This window comes from Pinus tabuliformis, chromosome 6 (genome assembly GCF_031772625.1).
Source record: "Pinus tabuliformis cultivar Carrire ecotype Pingquan chromosome 6, CPIR1, whole genome shotgun sequence".
NCBI classification, from domain to species: Eukaryota; Viridiplantae; Streptophyta; class Pinopsida; order Pinales; family Pinaceae; genus Pinus; species Pinus tabuliformis.
Window position 1 is genome coordinate 1817326460 of NC_142292.1, and position 25107 is coordinate 1817351566.

The following is a 25107-nucleotide window of genomic DNA, read 5'->3' on the forward strand; positions in this document are numbered from 1 at the left end:
CACTTGCCCTAGCTCATGTTTGCCAACCATCAAAACTACTCTTGAATGCATTGTAGTCCAGCACTCTTCCTTAAGACTCAGATACAAAGAAATATACTCTCCAGCATTAACACAAAACAGACTCACTTTACTTCTTCCTCTACATTACCCAAGCATTGACATAAAATGTAATTATATTCAACAACAGCAACAAATTAAATGTCCCTGAGGAAAGGAACAGTGTACATATTCAAACAAAAACCAGCACTCCAATGCCATTAATAAAGAGATAAACAGCCAGTGGGTTCACTTGTAATTAATTCCCAACATCCATTAGAGCAGTCTCATAATATTTTAATAGTTTTTCCTCCACACACAAGATAGCACTACAGAAGGTTTGTGCTTTACCCAAATGACAACACTGTCAGGTGCACTGAAGACATTGTAGGCTTGCTTATGCAATGGAAACATATCATATTTAATGACTCAAGCAAGCTCAGGAGGCAATCAAGAATTAAATTCTAAATCTTAAAAAAATGAACTTCTCAGAATCATGTTTCTTTTGGCTTCCATTCTGTCAAAATTTCAGACTCCAGTCACTATCTCTCTGGGTTTAGTATGGTTACAGGAGTGCAAAACCAATCTGTGACAGTTCCAACTATTGGCCTTCTAGGTTGGAGTTCCAACTGTTATTGTCTGCTAGAATTTTATAATTAATATTACAGAGGCAGAGTCAAGGTGCTTATGCACCAAAGTGCCAAAGTGTACTCTGCTTATGTAGAATAACAGTCAATAAATAGGAACTCATCTACAGTCATACAAGAGATCGCAATGTTCAGAGAGCCAAAAGATTTCTAAGCACCTTCCAAGCAAAAGCTTAGCACACTTATACATCTAATGGGCATTACCATCCATGGATCATTGCTTCAACCAAACTACAGTAGTCAAACTTTCAACCCATTAGGTATGGCAGTCATAAAAACACCAAGTAATGGCATGGCTTACCAAAGAACAATTGCACTGCCATGACAGGAGAATCATTTGGCATGTGTTCAGACACATCCAGAGTTAATAGAAAGACAGTTTCCTATTCAGATTCTGGTTCTTCTGAACCCTCCTCAGTGTCGTCATCATCATGATTTTTATCATCTTCTTCCCCTTCAATATCTTCTTCAGTGTCAGGGGCATTATCGTTATTTCTTCTAAGTCCATGAAGCTGCCTGAAATCAGGGGCAACAATATCAAGCATCTCATTCAAAGCTTGGTGCTCATAGCTTTGCCGAGAAGCTAACTTGGGAGGTGGAGAATTTTGACTTCCTGCCACTGCATCTTCAGGCACTGTGTGTTGACACTTCAAGCTACTTAATAGTAGATCTTGCCTGGACCTAATATTCTCACCTGCTGCTGCAATCTGACTAGCATCAAAATCTTGATTAATTCCTTCATCACTGATCCTTCCTGTCCCTGGCTGTCTGTCATCACTCCGAAGAGATTCATTGTCGCCATGAACTGAACCAGCTGTACTGAATGCCCAACTACCAGCAACCTCTGATGCTAATAGATCAATTGTTACTATCGAATGCTTATCTCTCTTGTTTCTAGCATCTATCTCATCTCTATGCTGCTGACTGACAGGAGATTGACTCTGCCTCTCCCCATTTAACAAGTTTCCAATAGGATGGGATGTTCTCACCAAATGCTGGCCACTGTTATATGTATCAGGTAATCTTTTTGGTTCAGCACCAGTCCTGGTGTTTAATGTTTCCCCTTGATTTTCACCAGCTAAGTCTGTCCTCACCCATTCCATTGGAGCTTGTTCTTCATCTTCAAGTTGCATTGTTTCTCCTCCCAAACCCCCTTCACCATCTCTTACTTCATCATCCTCCTGAACCGTTTCTCTTAGATTCTTGTTTGATTTGGCAGGCTCATTCCCCATAGGATATGTACAAAACTCGATCCTTCTACATCCACTTGTGCTTTCAAGCAACTGAGCTGCATCTGCTTCTGCACCAAGGAATTTTAGTTTCCGATCATAATGCAATCTTTTTGGAATGGAATGGTGAACAAGAAGCCAAGGAATTACCATTCAAGTTCAATCAAGTATGGCTACAAGATAAATATTTAGTGGACCTGATTAAGATATCTTGGATGAGGCCTTTAGGGATAATGAAAAATAAAATGATGTATCAGGTCACTCAAAAACTGCACAGGCTAAAGTCAAAGGTTAAGACATGCATCATCAAGTGCAAGAAGACACTCTCTCGGGAGTTTTCTATTATAGATAAAGAGATTTCAGAATTGATGGACCCTACAAGGCCTAATTTCCTATCTGAACAAAGCAAAAATACAATATTGGAGCTCTCTAAATTATCAGGCAGAGGAATGGAGACAAAAAATAAAAATGACGCGGGTTTCTAGGGGAGATAATAATACTAAGTACTTTCATAAGATAGCTTCCAAAAGAAAAAATTCCGACACAATCTGGTATATTAGAAATATGGACAATATAATACTAACTACTCAGAAAGACATCCTACAGGAAGTTGTAAGCCATTTTAGTAATCATTGGATTGGCTGGGAATCACATTCTTCCTCCCCCAATCATCCAGTTTCTTCACAGGCATGAGCTGTTCACTCTTGCTGATATTGGCTGCCAACAATCTGTCATTTCCTCCTCTTCCAGTTGGCCACATGCTGAAAATTTGGCTCTTCTGATGGAGCTCAATGTCAAATGGGAAAATTACAGATCTCATCTCTATCACGCAGATATTGCTCTGTCTAAGAGGGCAGATAGGCATTCTTGGGGCGGTCTTTCTCATGGAGGAGAAATCTCTACCAAAGAAACATACAAGTACATATACAACATGCAAAGGTAAGGGAAGAAAATCAACCATATGAAAAGTATGGTGAAGATCACGCTTTCCTTGCTGATAATTTAAATCCTGAAAACACTTTTGAGGTCACAGAAATACAGTTCATTAAACTAATCCTATTTTCACAGACACTGAAAGTAAGGGAGCTGTAGACTTTCATGGTAATACACCTGGCACCTCAGCATTTCATTGTGAGTTTGAGTAGGAATAACGTAACCCCCATGTTGCACTTTGATGTAGACCATGACTTTGTCCTTTCTTTCTTTTGCTTAAATATTTGGTTTTTCCTTTCTTTCCAAAGCATTGACATGACAAAACTACGGGAAATAATCCACTCTCTATTTTGAACTGGACTATTGAATATGCTGGATCTATGAGGGAGTACAAGTATAAAAAACTGTTGAAGTTACAGTACAAGGATCCAAAAGGCAGTCAACTATGCATCCAAATATGTTCAATGGAAGGACATACATTCAATATATGCTCCATAGAATATTCATAATTCCAACATAAAGTACAAAGTCAGGGGCCCTAAAATCCATTTTTCCTGATTTGATCCCATGTGAGGATCTTACGTCATCCAACTAGCCAAAGGAATTGAGGACCATGGGAAAACACCATTCATCTAGATTTTCTTCCAAATGGGATCCTAGTGGATGTCTTGATGACCAACTATAAGAGAGTAGGATTCCTTGAGAGTAAACATCCCTTTGGTTTGAGAACCTCACCAGAGTTTGTCTTCATCCTGAGCATTGGATATTTTTCATTTTTGAAGCTCATGAGCTAAAATAGGCCAGGGAGAGAAAGATGGATGTGATTGCCAATCTTCAACTGTTTTCCATTCCTTCCATAGCCTAGGGGATTGAATCAGTTTCTAAAATTCTTCTACAGTAAGACCCTGATGCTTTGAAGTAAATGTTATTAAATCTCTAGGATTAACAATCCCTCAATTGTGGCATCTATTGCCAAGAATCTTTTGAGAATAATGTAGTCACTAGTGTGACCATTCCAGGTCTCTCAAAAAACATGACTTTGAATTAAGGTCTAGTTGGCCTGTGGCAAATTTCATATGGAAGATCTTAGAGGATGCTTGGTTGCTTGCAACTTTTTCAATTGAGAAGAGTGGCCATATTTCATATCCCATATTTGTTTCTAGAGTTCATCTCTAACCGAAGTCAATCCCAACATAATTTCTCTTCCAATGCTTTGTTTAGGATCCCCAAGTCTCTAAAGCCCCACTCAATTTAGGATACAAAGCTTCTCTCAGGATTTATATCAAAATTTCTGAAATATGGGCAACAACTACCATTAATAACTTACCTTTTGCAGTGACCACTATCTTTATATCCCTCCAGACATGAATTCAAGATAGTTTTTGAACCCAAATTTTGACAAAATCAGATCAATAGATAAGTATAACTATGCACCCAATCACAGGAGAAGAAACTATTTAAAAAACTAAAGCAACTACAACTGATACTGGAGTTTAAAAATTCTTTGACATCAATTATCAGACCATCATATGACTGGAGGTGTGTCCTTTGTGATGCCTAAGGTCTATTGTTAGACATACATTACTGGTTCTTGGTCCAATCATGTTGGTATTCAAGACCATAACCTTGATTTTCCTGCGATCCAAATAGGAGCGTGCTTAGAGAATGTGCAACCCCAACAAGAAATCACAGAGTTTCATTCATTGTGGACACTTGTAATATTATGGCAAGACATATAAGATCAACAAATTACAGATCTCATCTCTATCACGCAGATATTGCTCTGTCTAAGAGGGCAGATAGGCATTCTTGGGGCGGTCTTTCTCATGGAGGAGAAATCTCTACCAAAGAAACATACAAGTACATATACAACATGCAAAGGTAGGGGAAGAAAATCAACCATATGAAAAGTATGGTGAAGATCACGCTTTCCTTGCTGATAATTTAAATCCTGAAAACACTTTTGAGGTCACAGAAATACAGTTCATTAAACTAATCCTATTTTCACAGACACTGAAAGTAAGGGAGCTGTAGAATTTCATGGTAATACACTTGGCACCTCAGCATTTCATTGTGAGTTTGAGTAGGAGTAATGTAACCCCCATGTTGCACTTTGATGTAGACCATGACTTTGTCCTTTCTTTCTTTTGCTTAAATATTTGGTTTTTAACTTTTTCCTTTCTTTCCAAAGCATTGACATGACAAAACTACGGGAAATAATCCACTCTCTATTTTGAACTGGACTATTGAATATGCTGGATCTATGAGGGAGTACAAGTATAAAAAACTGTTGAGGTTACAGTACAAGGATCCAAAAGGCAGTCAACTATGCATCCAAATATGTTCAATGGAAGGACATACATTCAATATATGCTCCATAGAATATTCATAATTCCAACATAAAGTACAAAGTCAGGGGCCCTAAAATCCATTTTTCCTGATTTGATCCCATGTGAGGATCTTACGTCATCCAACTAGCCAAAGAAATTGAGGACCATGGGAAAACACCATTCATCTAGATTTTCTTCCAAATTGGATCCTAGTGGATGTCTTGATGACCAACTATAAGAGAGTAGGATTCCTTGAGAGTAAATATCCCTTTGGTTTGAGAACCTCACCAGAGTTTGTCTTCATCCTGAGCATTGGATATTTTTCATTTTTGAAGCTCATGAGCTAAAATAGGCCAGGGAGAGAAAGATGGATGTGATTGCCAATCTTCAACTGTTTTCCATTCCTTCCATAGCCTAGGGGATTGAATCAGTTTCTAAAATTCTTCTACAGTAAGACCCTGATGCTTTGAAGTAAATGTTATTAAATCTCTAGGATTAACAATCCCTCAATTGTGGCATCTATTGCCAAGAATCTTTTGAGAATAATGTAGTCACTAGTGTGACCATTCCAGGTCTCTCAAAAAACATGACTTTGAATTAAGGTCTAGTTGGCCTGTGGCAAATTTCATATGGAAGATCTTAGAGGATGCTTGGTTGCTTGCAACTTTTTCAATTGAGAAGAGTGGCCATATTTCATATCCCATATTTGTTTCTAGAGTTCATCTCTAACCCGAAGTCAATCCCAACATAATTTCTCTCCCAATGCTTTGTTTAGGATCCCCAAGTCTCTCAATCCTAAAGCCCCACTCAATTTAGGATACAAAGCTTCTCTCAGGATTTATATCAAAATTTCTGAAATATGGGCAACAACTACCATTAATAACTTACCTTTTGCAGTGACCACTATCTTTATATCCCTCCAGACATGAATTCAAGATAGTTTTTGAACCCAAATTTTGACAAAATCAGATCAATAGATAAGTATAACTATGCACCCAATCACAGGAGAAGAAACTATTTAAAAAACTAAAGCAACTACAACTGATACTGGAGTTTAAAAATTCTTTGACATCAATTATCAGACCATCATATGACTGGAGGTGTGTCCTTTGTGATGCCTAAGGTCTATTGTTAGACATACATTACTGGTTCTTGGTCCAATCATGTTGGTATTCAAGACCATAACCTTGATTTTCCTGCGATCCAAATACGAGCATGCTTAGAGAATGTGCAACCCCAACAAGAAATCACAGAGTTTCATTCATTGTGGACACTTGTAATATTATGGCAAGACATATAAGATCAACAAATTACAGATCTCATCTCTATCACGCAGATATTGCTCTGTCTAAGAGGGCAGATAGGCATTCTTGGGGCAGTCTTTCTCATGGAGGAGAAATCTCTACCAAAGAAACATACAAGTACATATACAACATGCAAAGGTAGGGGAAGAAAATCAACCATATGAAAAGTATGGTGAAGATCACGCTTTCCTTGCTGATAATTTAAATCCTGAAAACACTATTGAGGTCACAGAAATACAGTTCATTAAACTAATCCTATTTTCACAGACACTGAAAGTAAGGGAGCTGTAGACTTTCATGGTAATACACTTGGCACCTCAGCATTTCATTGTGAGTTTGAGTAGGAATAACGTAACCCCCATGTTGCACTTTGATGTAGACCATGACTTTGTCCTTTCTTTCTTTTGCTTAAATATTTGGTTTTTCCTTTCTTTCCAAAGCATTGACATGACAAAACTACGGGAAATAATCCACTCTCTATTTTGAACTGGACTATTGAATATGCTGGATCTATGAGGGAGTACAAGTATAAAAAACTGTTGAAGTTACAGTACAAGGATCCAAAAGGCAGTCAACTATGCATCCAAATATGTTCAATGGAAGGACATACATTCAATATATGCTCCATAGAATATTCATAATTCCAACATAAAGTACAAAGTCAGGGGCCCTAAAATCCATTTTTCCTGATTTGATCCCATGTGAGGATCTTACGTCATTCAACTAGCCAAAGGAATTGAGGACCATGGGAAAACACCATTCATCTAGATTTTCTTCCAAATGGGATCCTAGTGGATGTCTTGATGACCAACTATAAGAGAGTAGGATTCCTTGAGAGTAAACATCCCTTTGGTTTGAGAACCTCACCAGAGTTTGTCTTCATCCTGAGCATTGGATTATTTTCATTTTTGAAGCTCATGAGCTAAAATAGGCCAGGGAGAGAAAGATGGATGTGATTGCCAATCTTCAACTGTTTTCCATTCCTTCCATAGCCTAGGGGATTGAATCAGTTTCTAAAATTCTTCTACAGTAAGACCCTGATGCTTTGAAGTAAATGTTATTAAATCTCTAGGATTAACAATCCCTCAATTGTGGCATCTATTGCCAAGAATCTTTTGAGAATAATGTAGTCACTAGTGTGACCATTCCAGGTCTCTCAAAAAACATGACTTTGAATTAAGGTCTAGTTGGCCTGTGGCAAATTTCATATGGAAGATCTTAGAGGATGCTTGGTTGCTTGCAACTTTTTCAATTGAGAAGAGTGGCCATATTTCATATCCCATATTTGTTTCTAGAGTTCATCTCTAACCCGAAGTCAATCCCAACATAATTTCTCTCCCAATGCTTTGTTTAGGATCCCCAAGTCTCTCAATCCTAAAGCCCCACTCAATTTAGGATACAAAGCTTCTCTCAGGATTTATATCAAAATTTCTGAAATATGGGCAACAACTACCATTAATAACTTACCTTTTGCAGTGACCACTATCTTTATATCCCTCCAGACATGAATTCAAGATAGTTTTTGAACCCAATTTTTGACAAAATCAGATCAATAGATAAGTATAACTATGCACCCAATCACAGGAGAAGAAACTATTTAAGAAACTAAAGCAACTACAACTGATACTGGAGTTTAAAAATTCTTTGACATCAATTATCAGACCATCATATGACTGGAAGTGTGTCCTTTGTGATGCCTAAGGTCTATTGTTAGACATACATTACTGGTTCTTGGTCCAATCATGTTGGTATTCAAGACCATAACCTTGATTTTCCTGCGATCCAAATAGGAGCATGCTTAGAGAATGTGCAACCCCAACAAGAAATCACAGAGTTTCATTCATTGTGGACACTTGTAATATTATGGCAAGACATATAAGATCAACAAATCAAAAAATCCACACACAAACAATAATTTGTTTGGGAGGCAAATCAACTATGAATTTTGTTAGCAAAGAAATTCTACACCTACAGTACATGAACAGTTTCAAGCAACCAAATAACAACCCATTTACAGTGGCAAATACCAAATAAATACCCAATCTAAGGTAATACCAAGTGTTTCATCTCTCATATGTGAGACAAGACACATCGACTCTAAAAACATGACAATAAGGATTTCAATTATTTTAGAATTTAGAAACTAGAACATCTACATGATACAAATTCAATCATACAACTAGTACTTACTAGTACTACATCAATGATGATCAAATGGCAAACACAAGAAGTTAGAACCACAAACTGTGGTCTTCTCATTAAGTCATAAAAATCAGAATGTAGAAAACATACAACATAGATATTGATTCAATGCTACTACAGATTGGAATGCCAATGGAAAATACAAAATAGCATGGACACTAGAACCATAGATGGAAGATTCTCATAGCCGATGACTATCAGTAGTCCTCCTCGATGCCATAATCATTAGAATTTGTGTATTACCATTGTTGTCTCACCCATCATCCTCCTTCTCTATACTTAATCCAATATATGCATTTGCTAGTGTGGAGAATGAACGCTCAAGAGGATAACCATCATCAAAAGTGACCAATTATAGCACTAGTCTAGAGGGAGTGCCCTAGGCTCTACACTGCACTAATGAAGAAGCCCTAGATGCGGGAGGAAAGGGAGATCTAGCACGGTGAAGGAAGCCCTAATGTTGCCCTATGGAGAAGCCCTAAATGCTGCCCTATGAAGAAGTAGTAATATGCAGCCATGGAAATGAAGGCAGAAACCCTGGCCGCAAGTCTAAGGAGAAGAGATGCCCTAAACCTAGTCGCTACGCTGCCTAATGGAGATGGCACCTCAACATCGTCCTAGAAGAAGTGCTCTACACATGGAATGCCCTTGCTATCATGAAAGGAAAAGCCCTTATCCTATATGCAGTCATAAAAGGAAAATCCCTTATCCCATACGCAGTCATGAGTGAAATAGCAATCAGTGAAGGCAGTTGGGAAAGGACAAAAGGATCCATGGATTCCTCATCCCTCTTCAAATTCGCCAAGGGTAAAGTCGAAGCAGAGCATATCATCAAAATGGCGCAGCGGAAGCTTCTGATGGCCTACCTACATATCACTTCAATGGGAAGTCCGGATCTCAGGGTGAAAGGAAAGGCAGATTACAATAAGTTCGGCCATTATGCGAAGGAATGTACAAATGGCAAGGACACATCTATTGATGAAGATAACAATCATTCCAAGGACATCTTCAATGATCGAAGGAATGACAGATAATGAAGGTCATCAAGGAAACGACTGACTCTTCAAAGAAAGCAAGGAACCCCAGGTATGAAGAATCAAATGTTGTTTCTGATAAGATAAAGAAGCGTTATCTTGTATTGGCCCTCTCCTTCAGATTCTGTGGGAAGCTAGCTTATTGATTATAGTGCTTCAAGGCACTTCATCGAATAGAAGGGTGCTCTCTTGAATTTGGTAAGAAACAATCGTGGGATTATATTTGGAGTCGATGCCACCTATCCCGAAAAGGGTGTAGGAAATGTTACCCCTCAATTGAATGAGGGTAACTCAATTCATTTACAGAATCTCTTTTATGTACCTGATCGCAAGAAGAACCTGGTGTCCATTTCGGCAACGGAAGTCAAAGGTTTCAGGGTGGCATTCATCGATGGGAAGGTACGTGTTTGAAAATAGAATTTTCAAAGATGCTTTTACTCATGGGTTCAGCATTGGCAATTTGTACCAAGTTGCAGGATGGTCCATCGGGGACCATGTTAGTTGACACATCTCATCTATAGCACCAAAGGTCTACTTATTGTGGGGCCTTACTCGATGTGAGTCAGATGGTGACTGGGATGCCTGAATACAAAAGGAGCATGAAGGTACATGTCTGAGATGTACCGAAGGAAAATCTTACAAAGGGACCATTCCCCTCATGTAGCAGGCTATGTCACAAGGTTCGCTGAATTTGAAGGTTCAGGTTTGAAATTCGGCGAACCTCAAAAAAAAAAATTGAAATTCGTTCAAGTTCACCGAACCTGAAATTTGAACCCAAAAGGCGAACCTAATCAAATTTGAACCTCATCCGAACACGAACCTGAACGCGAATTTGATCGATTTTTTTTAGGTTCGACTTAGGGTTTGCCACTTTTTTTTTACAGTTTTATTTGCCTGTTTACGTGAAAAACCATGGGCCGCATACTGCTTTTCTACAACGATTCCCGCCAATTTTTTCTTTATAAACAATGGCGCTCTAAGGATTTGGCACAAGCTGTGCCAGTCGGTCGAGTGAATAGAGTATTGAGTTAGCAGAGTGTTTGTATTGGCATAGCAGGAGTGCATTTGTATTGGCATATTGTTGTGCATTTTATTGCGCTGTGCAGTGTGAGCCTTGAGGAGATCGATGTAGTCCTGCAGCGGCATGCAGGCACCTTGCAAGTTCAGTCACTGCTAGTCGTTGATTACGCGGCTGCTTGAGCCCGTGCCCACTACCATGTGAGCCTATAAGCTATAGCCGTAGGCTGTGCAGTGTGAATCGTGATTTGTTGCACCTTCGTTCGAGCTTCAACGTTGACTGTAGTGTGCACGACTAGAACACGTAACACAGGTATCGTCGACCCTCTAGTACATCATATAATAACTTATAGTTATAGAATCTGAGCTAACGACTCAAAACTTTAGACATATATTAATATTCTACATTGCAATCATCTAAAAAAGGAAAAAATTCACGGTTGGTGTTGGGAGTTCATCTCAGTCAAAGATCGGTAAATCAAGTGGGACAGCTACATTAAATTCTCTTTGAAAGCCCATGTAGAAACAAGAAGTTGATGATGCTGTAGCTGATATGTTTTTTGAATCTGCAATTCCATTTAATGTGGCAAGAAGCCCTTACTTAATCAATGCGTGTAAGATGATGGCAAGTTTTGGTAAAGGATATGTCCCTCCTAGTTCTGAGACTATAAGGACCACTCTTTTGAAGAGGTCAAAAGAAAGGGTTACAAACAATTTGCAGAAGATCAAAGACTCTTGGAAGGAAACAGGGTGCACACTTTTATCAGATGGTTGGTCAGATATGAATCATAGACCTCTTATTAATGTGTTGGTTTATTGCCCTAAAGGGGTACTTTTTTTTAAAGTAGTTGATGCATCAGGGAATAAGAAGACCTCTGAATTTATTTTCAAGATTTTAGAGGAAGCTATTCTTGAGGTTGGAGAAGAAAATGTGGTCTAGTGCTTCAAATTGTGTCGGAGCAGGAAAAATGATCATGGATAAATACAGAAAAATATATTGGACACCTTGTGTTGCTCATTGTCTTGACTTATTGTTACATGACTTGGCAAAGTTTCCATGGATTAATGAGACAGTTCGGAGGGGGAAAAAATTTCTCACTTCATATTTAACCATCAACTCACATTGAGCTTGTACAAGAATAATGCATCTAGAGAGTTGCTCGGGCCTTGTGACACCAGGTTTGCCACATATTATATTACTATCAAAAGGCTAGTTGAAGAAAAAGGGAGTATAAGAGGTGTTTTTTACAACACAAAAGGCTACTAAAAGAAACAGAAACAAACACACCATATGACACCGTTATTTTTGGACCAATGTACCCGGAAAAACCCAATGCGGGAAAACCAGTGCAGCTATCTGAGGGTTTTTTTTACTAAGCAATATAAGAGTACAATCTGGGTGTCAAAACTGGCCTACCCAACAGAGAATTTCCTTAGCAGTAATACCTCACAGTTTCTCACAGATCTCCTGGCTGAAACCTCAGATAATCATTCCGGCAGCTCCTCAGCACAAAATTGCACTGAAACCCCAGCGTCTGCCCAATCTGCACTGCGTCAGCCTCTCCTTGCCCAGCGTTGGCCCTGCGTCAGCCTATCTAGGCCTGTGTCAGCCCCAGGAGGCCCTGCATTAGCTCTCTAGGCCTCTGCGTCAAATACGCTGGCCTCTCTGGGCCTCTGCGTCAAATACGCTGCCCTCTATGGCTTGAAGCAAATCACTGCGGGTTTGATATGAGAGGATTGATAATTGTCAGATGAAGCTGAGATTCACTAAGAGTGAAGCCAATTCAAACCATTGTTTGAAGATTGTGGATGATAGACCTCTCATACCGACACCTTCTAAGAACGACCTATTTCTGATAGGTGCAGACCCTCTCACTTGCAAAAGTAAGAGAGAGTTGGATTCTGAATGTGGAATGGTAAACTGCAAGATCATGACTACCTCGAGGATATTAACTTTCAGAAGTTATATTGTGATGTCGGACCAGATTTGGGAAATGCCTCTAAGTTTCATAAACTCATTTGCATTGATGTTCTTTGTGAACTTTCGTCCGTATATATGTTTTATAGTTAGCATGGTGAGCTCATATTTGGTTGAGCCTCACTAGATTGGTGCCAAGAATCTTTTGAGATATCTTCGGAGCACAATCTCTCATGGATTGAGATTCACTGCCTGAAATATGAAGCTGCATGATTATTCGAATGTTGACTGGGCAGGCAATGGGGAGGATCACCAAAGAACTTCTCAGTGCTAGTTCTCCTTGGATTTTGCTTCGATATCATGGATGAGCAAGAAGCAGAAGTCGATTGCTTTAAGCACAGCCGAGACCGAATACATAGCTACGAGTATGATCTTGTGACGTTGCCTGGTTGTGGAAGCTCTTCAGTGTGTTGTTTGTACACATGATGAATACCACTGTGATCCTCTATGACAACCAGGGGGGATTCGATTGTTGAGAAATCCTGTATTCGATGATTGCTCCAGTAGATAGACATCAGATACTAACTTATATAGAATATGGTAAGTCGATGAGCGAGGAGGCTCCATCGTATTGAGACTGATGTACAGGTTGCAAACATTTTGTCAAAGCCCAGGGGAAAGGTCAAATCTGTGACTTTCCCGAACAACCTGGAGTCGTTGAGAGACCTTCGTATATATTACTATCAAAAGGCTAGTTGAAGAAAAAGGGAGTATAAGAGGTGTTTTTTACAACACAAAAGGCTACTAAAAGGCTACTAAAAGAAACAGAAACAAACACACCATATGACACCGTTATTTTTGGACCAATGTCCCCGGAAAAACCCAATGCGGGAAAACCGGTGCAGCTATCTGAGGGATTTTTTTACTAAGCAATATAAGAGTACAATCTGGGTGTCAAAACTGGCCTACCCAACAGAGAATTTCCTTAGCAGTAATACCTCACAGTTTCTCACAGATCTCCTGGCTGAAACCTCAGATAATCATTCTGGCAACTCCTTAGCACAAAATTGCACTAAAACCCCAGCGTCTGCCCAATCTGGATTGCGTCAGCCTCTCCTTGCCCAGCGTTGGCCCTGCGTCAGCCTATCTAGGCCTGTGTCAACCCCAGGAGGCCCTGCGTTAGCTCTCTAGGCCTCTGCGTCAAATACGCTGGCCTCTCTGGGCCTCTGCATCAAATACGCTGCCCTCTATGGCTTGAAGCAAATCACCCCGGGTTTGATATGAGAGGATTGATAATTGTCAGATGAAGCTGAGATTCACTAAGAGTGAAGCCAATCCAAACCATTGTTTGAAGATTGTGGATGATAGACCTCTCATACCGACACCTTCAAAGAACGACCTATTTCTGATAGGTGCAGACCCTCTCACTTGCAAAAGTAAGAGAGAGTTGGATTCCGGATGTGGAATGGTAAACTGCAAGACCGTGACTACCTCGAGGATCTTAACTTTCAGAAGTTATATTGTGATGATGCTAGACCAGATTTGGGAAATGCCTCTAAGTTTCATAAACTCATTTGCATTGATGTTCTTGGTGAACTTTTGTCCGTATATATGTTTTATAGTTAGCATGGTGAGCTCATATTTGGTTGAGCCTCACTAGATTGGTGCCAAGAACCTTTTGAGATCTCTTCGGAGCACAATCTCTCATGGATTGAGATTCACTGCCTGAAATATGAAGCTGCATGATTATTCGAATGTTGACTGGGTAGGCTATGGGGAGGATCACTAGAGGACTTCTCAGTGCTAGTTCTCTTTGGATTCTGCTTCGATATCATGGATGAGCAAGAAGCAAAAGTCGATTTCTATAAGCACCGCCGAGACCGAATACATAGCTACGAGTATGATCTTGTGTGACGTTGCCTAGTTGTGGAAGCTCTTCAGTGCGTTGTTTGTACAAATGATGAATAACACTGTGATCCTCTGTGACAACCAGGGGGGATTCGATTGTTGAGAAATCCTGTATTCGATGATTGCTCCAGTAGATAGACATCAAATACTAACTTATCTAGAATATGGTAAGTCGATGAGCGAGGAGGCTCCATCGCATTGAGACTGATGTACAGGTTGCAAACATTTTGTCAAAGCCCAGGGGAAAGGTCAAATTTGTGACTTTCCCGAACAACCTGGAGTCGTTGAGAGACCTTCGTATAAGGGTCCTGCATGTTGCATGCATTGAGCTCTGGGAGATCTAAGGGGTTTGGGGTACTTACTGGAGCAACACACGACCATAGGGCAACTCACCCTCCCCTAATGGTGCACTGTGTACAAGATGAATAGCTTAGCCTTCCCTTGTAATACCCCAAGGTGACTTTGGGATAGGATGATTCATTCTCCTGTGAGCCAGGATGATTAGTTCTCCTGTAGGATAGATGATCAATTCCCCTATCGAGGCATCCTACCCATGCAATCTGAGACTCATTGGAAGTACCTCTCATCTGATTAATGAGCAGGGAAATGGGGTTAGGGACCATAGTAGTATTATCGATGACAGCAAGATGTATGGTGCAACAGTATGGACAACAAGATGTATGATGCAGCAATGGTGCAGCAGAATGGACAACAAAATGTATGCTGCAACAATGGTGCAGCAGTATGGATAGCAAGAAGTTTGTTGCAGCAGTGGGACAACAATGCTACATGGTGCTGCAATGATACAGCAATGGGACAGCAAAGGCAACTTGGTGCAGTATGGTGCAGCATATGTTACAAAAATGAGACAACAATGGTCAATGGCATATAGTGCACAACGGGACAGCAATGGTACAATGGTACAACATGGGACAACTAGTATTTAGTGTGGCAAATTCATGGTGTTGTTATGGTATGGCAAAGCACAATGAGACAACCATGACATAGTGCAGTAGTGGCACAACGGGACAGCCATGACATAGTGCAGCAGTGGCACAATAGGACAGTCTTGTCAAGAGGTGTAGGATTCATCTAAAGAGCCCTTTAGGACAGCCTTGGAGGAGCCCTAGTTGCTGTACAACATGCCCTAGCCGCAAGCCTTATATGCTATCCTAAAGGGATTAAATCACAGTGAAGAGAGGCTCCTTCGATGTCCCAAAAGAAGGCTCTTCATCACAGCAAGGAGGCTTCCATGCGCTGTCAAAGGAAGCTCCAAAAGAGCCCTAGCTGCAGTCTTCTATTCACATCTAAGAGGCAGTCAAAGGGAGCCTAAATGAACCCCTAATCCACAATAAGAAATAGACTAAATACACAGTCCTAAAGGATGTGTTTTAGGTGTTGTTCAAGTAAGGAGACCTAGCGCGTCTTAGCGGTAGTCTTAAAGCCCAACCGCATTGAAGGGAGAAGTCTCTACAACTGTCTTATGAGGAGGACCTATACGCTGTCAAAAGAGGTTCTAACTTTGAGTTTTCTTCCAAGTCTAGGTACTTGTCTATGATTTATGGCACATATGCAAGCCTTGAAAGTGTGAGAATGTGCAAGAATAAACTCCTGGGATAAATACCCATTTGATTATAAGGACTTCTCTTACATTGATGTGAAAGTGTCAGCAAGGAAATTTGCAGATATCTTAACACAGAAACAAGCAATCACATTCCATTAAAATGCACTTAACTTTACATATGCCCAAAAGCAGAGGAAATAACTAAGCTGGAATCCGATCCAAGAAAATGCCCCATATTATCATCCTATGCTTAGTAACGCTTACAAGGAAATGGGTTGGGTATGTGTTTAAAGTCTGTACAATCAAAAAGAAAGAATCTAAAGGTAGCCCCAACAATCTGAACAGGCAACAGGATATCAGTTTACCAAGTTAATCTAATAATGTAGCACATATGGACTCATCTTGATATTGCTGCCTTGAGTTTACTAGCTATTTCACTTGTCAAAGCGAAGGATATTCCCTTCGATTATGTTTATACAATGGGCCAGTATCTTGAGCACTGAGGAATCAGATGAACGCAGCTGATTTTATCTCTCTAGAGGTAGCACTGGTGTATTCTAGCTGTGTAAATGTCATTTAATGAGGTTGCAACTTTTTACATATTACAAAAAAACGTGAATAAATGGCAAGATCATAAACAACCACACAAACGGCAACTGTTTTCCATTGAGAAGAATCTATATACCCCTCAATGTCCTGCAAGGCAAGGACATGGATTGAAAAGAATATATATACTCTTCTCAAAATATTCCTAGTTCTCCAAGTTGCAACCGAGCCTCAAGAACTCAACGGTTGCAAAGCATTGAAACCCATATTCTTGTACTCTGGTTTTCGTCATATGATTAAGACAATAAAAAAACTACACAAACATATGCATCCTATTGATAAAATCGGTATACCCCTATCAAGGTCTTGCAATGCAAGATCGGCTAGATTCAACCAGTTTTGGGTTTTGGTGTAGATATCCGTATACTGCTCAGCCACAACCAGTATTTTCTCCTTCATCGCTGTCTTAGCAAGTGCAGAAGTGCCAAGAACAAAATTTTTATGATTTTTTTGAAGTCCAATAGTCCCGGGTGTTTTAATATAATTTTAACCCTGAGATGACAGGTTATGACGAAATCTGCAACGACTGGGAATCCGGTAGGGTATACGACGGGATGTGATGATTCTCGCTGGAGTGGGAGGAAGCTGCTATGGTCCCTGTCTCTAATTTTGCCTGCAGTTTCTACACCCTATCTTCAAGGAGCTATTTTTTAAGAAAACAAAGAGAAAGCTAAAACACATACCTGTTTTGGGCAAAAACTATGGAAGATCGGCCTCACAGAAAAAATAGTAGTAAATGCAGAGCTGGTAAACCTGTCTTGGCTATTGCTCCTCAAAGCACACTGATCTGTCTGCTCAAAAGTTTTCCAAATCGTTGAATACCAGATATTATAGAGCCCACCTTGCCAAATATCATATAATAATATAAGACAGCTGGTTCAGAAAATAAGCTTTCCACTGGGTGTGAACCCTGACAGCCACACCTTAATCAATCGTTGGAAGAGAATGTTCAGGCGGTGGGACTTCGAGACAAGGAGAAACGAACAGCCGATTGGCGCCAAGCCCAAATTTTCCCACAAAATTTTAAATTTTCTCACAGAAATGTTTGAAAAGTCTATTTCATAATATTTTTTTAAAGGTTCATTTGCCAACAGTTCTATTAATTGAATTTTCCCATAAAATTGTTTGAAAAGTCTTCATCATAATAATTTTTTAAATGTTGATTTGCCAGCAGTTCTATTAATTTGTCCATTTATTTTATTAATACAAACCATATAATATTAACTAACCTGTGCATCCTATAAATTATATAAACATACATTTGCATTTTATAAACCATTCATTTTAGAGGCACCGGGAAGTGGTTTTGTATAATGTGCATAGTTTATATTATTGCTAAACCTTAAAAACCATTCATAGGCCTTAAGATGATAATGGTGTTTCTTCTTAGATGATGTCCAAGGCCCCAACAAAAGTTATCCTTGTTGGGCAAATCCTCACATTAACACCCATACAACATTTATATACCTATGGTTTATAATGCTGGCAAATAGTGCTCCTCATCACCTAATTGTGCAAAAAGCCCCAACTAACCTAGTCTAGGTTAGATGTCCTCGATATTAACATATTATCCTACATTATCTATTAGCTCATGGAGATAGAGGGTTCAAGGACTCTCACTTGATGGTTGGGGACTATAGTCCATCAAGAGGTCAAATGTCAGGCTAACTGTATTAAGGACACCTCAAGGTCAACCAACACGAATGCAATGTATTAGTTGTTCGTTATCGACCTATCAAAATGTCACAATATTGAGTAGTAGACATCAGTAAGTAGGACACTAGTCACCAACAAGAAACCTTGATAACGATAGAGTAATGATGTGATGAGTGGATGTGGACCCGGGGATATCGCATGTCAATTGTGTGGCAGTTGATTTGACATGCTAACGTCTCATTATGATGTGGCACCAATGTGGGTCTAGATGACATGGCATACCAATGTGGCAAGTGATATGGCATGTTGACATGGCAATGGAAGGTTGACTTGGCACCGAGGTGTTGTATAGGTGGTAACCATATAGTGACAACGTGGATGTTGGGCGTTTGGATGTTAAGATATCAACTAATTAGTATCAATGACACTCTCTAGCCTCTTCCTGAGGGCCCAGTGGCTTGATAGCTCAACCATTGGCCTTTCAACATATCGGGTATTGAGAAATTAGGGCTTCAATCTACAAGCTCGTATGTATGTTAAGTGTCGAGTATCGAGACAGTAAGTATGTATAGAGAATTAACGAAAATCATGTGTTTCGTGTGAATTTGGGCAAGCTTAGAAGTCGGGTTGCAAACTGCTACAAGTGTCCTTATTTTTCTACAAGAAACAGTGTAATGTGAAGGTGAATATGCTAAACGTGATATTGGATGGCAATGATGCTAAGGAGAAGTTGGAAAATTGAAAAGTGCACCTATCCAAGATGTAAACTTCATTATTAAAGATTTGTAAAGGAGTAGCTGGTTAGACCTTTCATCTTACCTGAATCTATCATTAGCTTTCCACATTCCATTAATAACTCGTTCTGCTTTTTCCTGCCTCTTTTCTTTCCTGAAATTCTGGGAGCTAATCTTGGTGTGTTTTTCATGGTTTTCACACCTTCATTGCCCTGCCTTTCACTTTTTCCTTGTCTATCCAGCCCTATAGCCTGAGTTTTCCATAGGAACAGCTGTTGTACCCTATTAAAATCTTCTGGCGGTAAAAAGTCTACCCCACTCATGGTCCCCTGTTTCAAGAATCCTTCCAGATCTAGGTGTTCCCTGTCAAGAATCTCTTGTAGTTCATGATCTTCCATTTCCATCTCACTCTGGGTCATTTCTTGGTCCATCTTTGGTTCTGCATCGCTCATCATAGTCTCTTTCTATTTGATACTATCCTGTGTTTGAGCTGTGTCTTCCTCTTTCTCCTTTTCCCTTGGGCTTCTTTCCATTACCTGATTTATCTTTCTTATCTCTTCTTCTTCTTCGAGAACTTGGAACCTATTTAGATTAGTCTGTGGTCCTTCTATCTGCTGCTGCTTTAGCCCCCTCCTGCCCCCTTTTCCTTTATGAACCACTTTGTGAAAGCCTTTAGTATCTTTCTTTGTGTTCGCCTTACTTTTGTTCTCTATTTTGCTGAGAGGGCAGTTTCTAAATAGGTGCCCATGCTCATGGAATTTTCGACATCTGAAAGGAATATGTTCATATACCTTCTAGAGGAGCTTCCCCTGTCATTCCTCGCCCATCACAGGGGATCGCAACAGCACATGCTACCCCAATAAAAGCAGGGACGAAGGGGCTCGGTTCGTCTTCGCCTCCATTGACTAGGGCTCGGGCCGCAGCAGCAGCCGCTCAGGTCTCGGGTACCGCTCTTAACCCTTCCTCCTTTTCATTTGGTATCTCCTCTTCTTTGGTTATATCAAATGCATCGTGCACCATGGCTCACTGCACTATATCGTCCCCCCCCATGATAGCCTCCACTGCCCCTCCAACTCTGCCAGCCTCATCCTCATCCTCCTCGCTGTCTTCCCCCAAGCAGTCCACCTCCCACCCTTATTCTCTGCGTCCCCGCACTCACAATGCGGATGCCGCTGGACCTCAGGTCGGCTTGGGTATTGTTTCCCTGGGAATGGGACCTCTGTCCTCCAGAGGTAGGAAATCTGATCTGTCAAAAGCTATCAGGCGAGCTGGGGCGGAGGTCGCATCTGGTCGACAATCCACTCTTGAAGGGGTCCTTAGAGCACCCTTAACCCCTCGAAGGGTTCCCCCATGAAAAGCTTATCTTTCAACTGTCGGGGTCTGGCTAGTGCCCCCAAAAAACTAGCCCTTCAGAGACTCTTTGAGGTTGAACAGCCTGATATTATTCTCCTCCAAGAGACTCTTGGTTCGGCCGAGGCTATCTCTCAATCCTTACATTCTCTGGCACCAAAATGGAAGTTTTTGGCAATTGATGCTATCGGGCGATCTGGGGGACTGGCGCTCGAATATAACCCTAGGAACATCAGGGTTGATGCCTCCTGGGGTGGAAATGGATTCTTGGGAATGGATATTTTCTCTATGGAACTCGGTCAAGCCCTCTGAATTGTGAATATATATGGCCCTTGCCACCAGAGAGAGTCGTTTTGGAGGCACCTCCTAAATCTTACTTTAATGGCATCTGACCACAGCATCCTGGGGGGAGATCTAAATTTTTCCTTGGGCTTCAGCGAACCCTGGGGTTCTTTGGCTCAGGTGGATGCCATCACCGAGTTCATGAAAAATACCTTGGAACAGACAGACTTTATTGATGTCCCTATGCAGAAACCCATGCCTACTTGGAGGAACAGAAGGGTGGGCGCAGCAGCTTTGGCTCGCAGACTGGACAGATTTCTACTGAAAGGCCCCCTGCTTCATCATTTACATCACTATAAACAATGGGTTGGATCGGGGGGTATATCTGATCACTCCCCAATACTGTTGGAGATTCTTGGCCCTCATCGAAAGCCTAAAGCCCCATTCAAATTCAACCATTCGTGGCTACAGGACCAAGACTTCATGAAATTGGTCACAGATTTCTGGAAGGCACACTCTATCGACAAAGAAGCATCACTGGCGAAGGGGTTTTGTAAAAACCTTACAGAGCTGATTCGAAGCATCTAGTCATTATCTGGGCCAAGGAGAAAAACATCAAGGATACTGCCCAGCTCACACATATTGAAGCAGAGTTAAGCTCTCTCTTAGATGAACGGAATTTGGGATTTAACACTAGAGCAGACAAGGCCCGATTGATTGAGCTGGAAAACCAGAAGACAAATATTTTCAGACTAAGGGAAGAATCTCTTAGATTGAGAAGTAGAGCAATCTGGCTGAAAGCAGGGGAAGAAAACTCAAGGTTCTTTCATAATTATGCAAAGGGAAGGAAAGTGGCAAATACTATTTGGAATCTCCCTCTACCAGAAGGGGGCCTCGCAGACTCCTTCAACAAGCTCTCCCAGCTTGGAACATCTCATTTCAGAAGCATTTACAGAAGCACACCAGGCACAAATTTGGCAGAGATCATTAATGTGGCTAATCATTTCCCTAGATTTGTAAACGAGGAGGACTCGGCTGATCTTACGGCTCCTGTCACTATGGAGGAACTGGAGAGCACTTTAAAATGGTTCAAAAAAGACAAGAGCCTTGGGCCGGATGGTTGGACTATTGAATTCTATTTAGCCTTTTTTGACTTGCTGGGACAGGACCTACTCAGGGTGGTAGAGGAAAGCAGAACATCTGGGTGTCTATATCATGCTATAAACTCTACGTTCATTGCCCTTATCCCTAAAACTGACTCCCCATCCTCGTTTGATGACTTTCGCCCCATATCCTTGTGTAATGTCCTTTACAAGATTATATCCAAGATCATTGCAAACCGGCTCAAACCCATTCTGTCTAAACACATTGCACCCCAGCAATTTGCCTTCCTTGAGAATAGACAGATCCATGAAGCCATTGGATCCGCCCAGGAAGCTCTTCATTCCATCTGGTCCAAGCACCTCAAATGTATTCTCCTAAAGATTGACCTCTCTAAAGCCTTCGATCGGGTCAGCTGGCTATATATTAAAATGCTGCTCATACATCTGGGCTTCCCTCTCCCTCTCATCAACTGGATCATGGCATGTATCACCACACCCTCTACAATATTCTTATAAATGGATCTGCCTCACATTTTTTTCATTCCGAAAGGGGACTCCGACAAGGCTGCCCCCTATCTCCCCTATTATTCCTCATGGTTATGGAAGGCCTGAGTCGCTTAATCATTTTTGCAAAAAGGGAAGGATCTCTCAGTGGGCTCAAGATCACGGATGAGTGTTACCTCACACACCTGCTGTTCGTGGATGACGTACTCGTCCTGTTGGATGGTAGCATCAGGGACTCACTTGTCAAAAATTATATAGTAGAAAAGTTCTTGCATCACACATCAAACCAAAAGGATACAAAACAACACACACACTTCTATGTACAAGGTACAATCACAACTCAATCAAAACAATCATGTCAATGTGTGCCTATTTTGGACACAAGAAAAGGATTCTCGTACATGAACTCATGGAGGAGTTGAGGTACCATATGGTGTGCCATGATGGGGCCATGCCATACAAATTTAACTATGAGACTCCTAAAGATTGATGATAACAAGGAAAACCTAGAATCAAGTGTTATTAGGAATAACCAGAGGACATAAAAAGTGAGTGGTCCTGTGAGCTACTGTGGCTCCATGACAAGGACTATGAAGACATAAAGGGGTGACAAGAAACTCATTAACTAGTAGCAATGTCCTATTTTTTCCCTATCTAGGCCATGCACTCACTCCCCATATTTGAGGATGTCTGCCCGATGGACCGATTGCCTGGTCCATGAAATCCCAAGGACTAATGCACCTTCGCATTGTGATTGCTATTACTGCGATGAGTATTATTGCTACTAGCCCCCTGTTGCGGCTGCCCTCTTCCTCCCATAGGAAAAAACATCACTGGATACCTCGAACAAGACGGGGTCCGGGAACAACGACCTGTGACTAAATCTAATAATTTGTTGGTCTTTGCATACCCACTCCAGCTTAACAAGCCTAGTAAAGCTCAGGATTGAAAGAAAATATATTTATTAAAAACCCTAACGCTAAGGGTTTGACAGTGAAATTGTGGACAAATCCAGCGAAATAAAGATCGACAGATAGGGGAGAAGGATGCTAGCTCAAAGCTATGGTTGAATCCCAACGACTTGAACAATAGTAATGAAGCTTCAATGTCCCAGACTGAGAAAAAGTCAATTAATATGATATATCTGATATGACCTAATGACCTCAAATATATCTGAGAACCGTATCCTTCTCACTCTCCCTCTCTCTCCACGCTTTCCCACTCTCTAGATCTCTCGCTACCTCCCTCTCCCTCTCTCTCCCTCACTCCCTCTCTCCTTCTCCCTTCCTCCCTCTCTATCTCTTCCTCTGCTTCTTTCTTTATCTACTACTCTTTCATGCCCACTCTCTCTTTATATCTTTATCTCTCTCTCTCTCTCCCTCTATACATATCTTTATCCCTCTCACTCCCTCTTTCTATCTCTCTATCCAGAGTTATTTTAGTACATGCACCATAATTCATACACTAGCATTGAGCTCCACAATTGTGTTTAAGCATAGATCTCTACTTAACCATGATGACAAATCATCAAACCACAATCAAGACTTATTAGTGCACACAATGAATTGGGTTAACCCACACATTTCCCACATCATCTAATTTATTCTCACTAAGCTAATAATGGTCATATGCCAAAACCATTATTCAAAATTGACCTAATCGCTAGATGTCTTCCTCATATGCTATCCACATTGTAGGTCAATATCCCCTATATATGGCTCAACCGATATCCCCTATCCTCATGCTAGTTCTTGGGCTCAAAGTTGTGAGTACCACGATGAATAGAAAGATGATATTGAACATAGATAAATGCATTAAGAAATAAATTCTAATGCATTTGGATTATATTGTTTTGGATTAAAGATTCCTCTATGCATTTCATTATAGAAGCAGATATGTCCCTCCAAAGTTGCTTGAGTGTCTACTAAAAGAGGACCCAAAGTTTATCCTAATTCATGGAACAAGGTAGCAATCAACCTTAAGCACAGATCTACTAGTAGACACTAGATCAACTTTAGAGGGACATATCTACTTCTATAGTGAAATGTGTAGAGGAATATTTAATCCAAAATAATATGCTCTGAATGCATTAAGATTTATTGTTCAATGTATTAGGATGTTGTGGGTTGTCTCTTCCCTTGTCTAGTTGAATTTTTAGATCCCCTTCTGTCCTTAAGATCCCTCCAATTGTGGTTAGAGTTCTTAGATGGCTGTTAGGAGGAAGCCCCTTTCGGAAAGGGACATACAATTTGAAGTTGTCTAGCTTGTTGGGCCATACTAATACCTTCTCCGAATACCAATAGACGTCCCTTCTCATGCACCTTGGTGCATTTTGTTTTTTTTCTTCCCCCCCGTTCTCTATGCGTGGTCTATTGGGTGTTGTTCGTCCTCTACTGACTCCTACTCATTCGAATCCGCTGCTCTAGTATCCTCAATACAAGGTTCCTGACGAGTGATGCCATCAAAACGTCCTGAAGTGCGAGCCACATGAGCAGGCTGCTAGCCTTGGGGGTCTGCTCCTGATGAGCATGGTACATTATTCCCATTATTTACGACGCCATATGTATTAGTTCCATGAACGCTCGTGCCCTCAACCACCACATAAGACGCCCCCTGTACATTTGTTGCGAGACCTTGTTGTGTTCGAGTTCCCAATACTGTAACTCCGATGGTGATGGGATATTCAGGACCCGGTGAGCTTGTCCTCCTTGCATTGCTTAGAAAGTTTGGATTTACCATCGAGCCCGGTG

General features: G+C 40.8%; 1 protein-coding gene across 1 annotated transcript; it reads right to left on the minus strand.

Annotated features, from left to right (window-relative positions):
• Nucleotides 1-262: 262 nt before the first annotated feature.
• LOC149266281 (uncharacterized) lies at nucleotides 263-17725 on the minus strand. The gene is made up of 2 exons (XM_089430213.1): nucleotides 17412-17725; nucleotides 263-1983 (listed from the first exon to the last, which is right to left on the minus strand). The coding sequence occupies exon 2, from the start codon at nucleotides 1913-1915 to the stop codon at nucleotides 1067-1069; it is 849 nt and encodes a 282-aa protein (XP_089286339.1). The 5' UTR covers nucleotides 1916-1983; nucleotides 17412-17725; the 3' UTR covers nucleotides 263-1066.
• Nucleotides 17726-25107: the final 7382 nt, after the last annotated feature.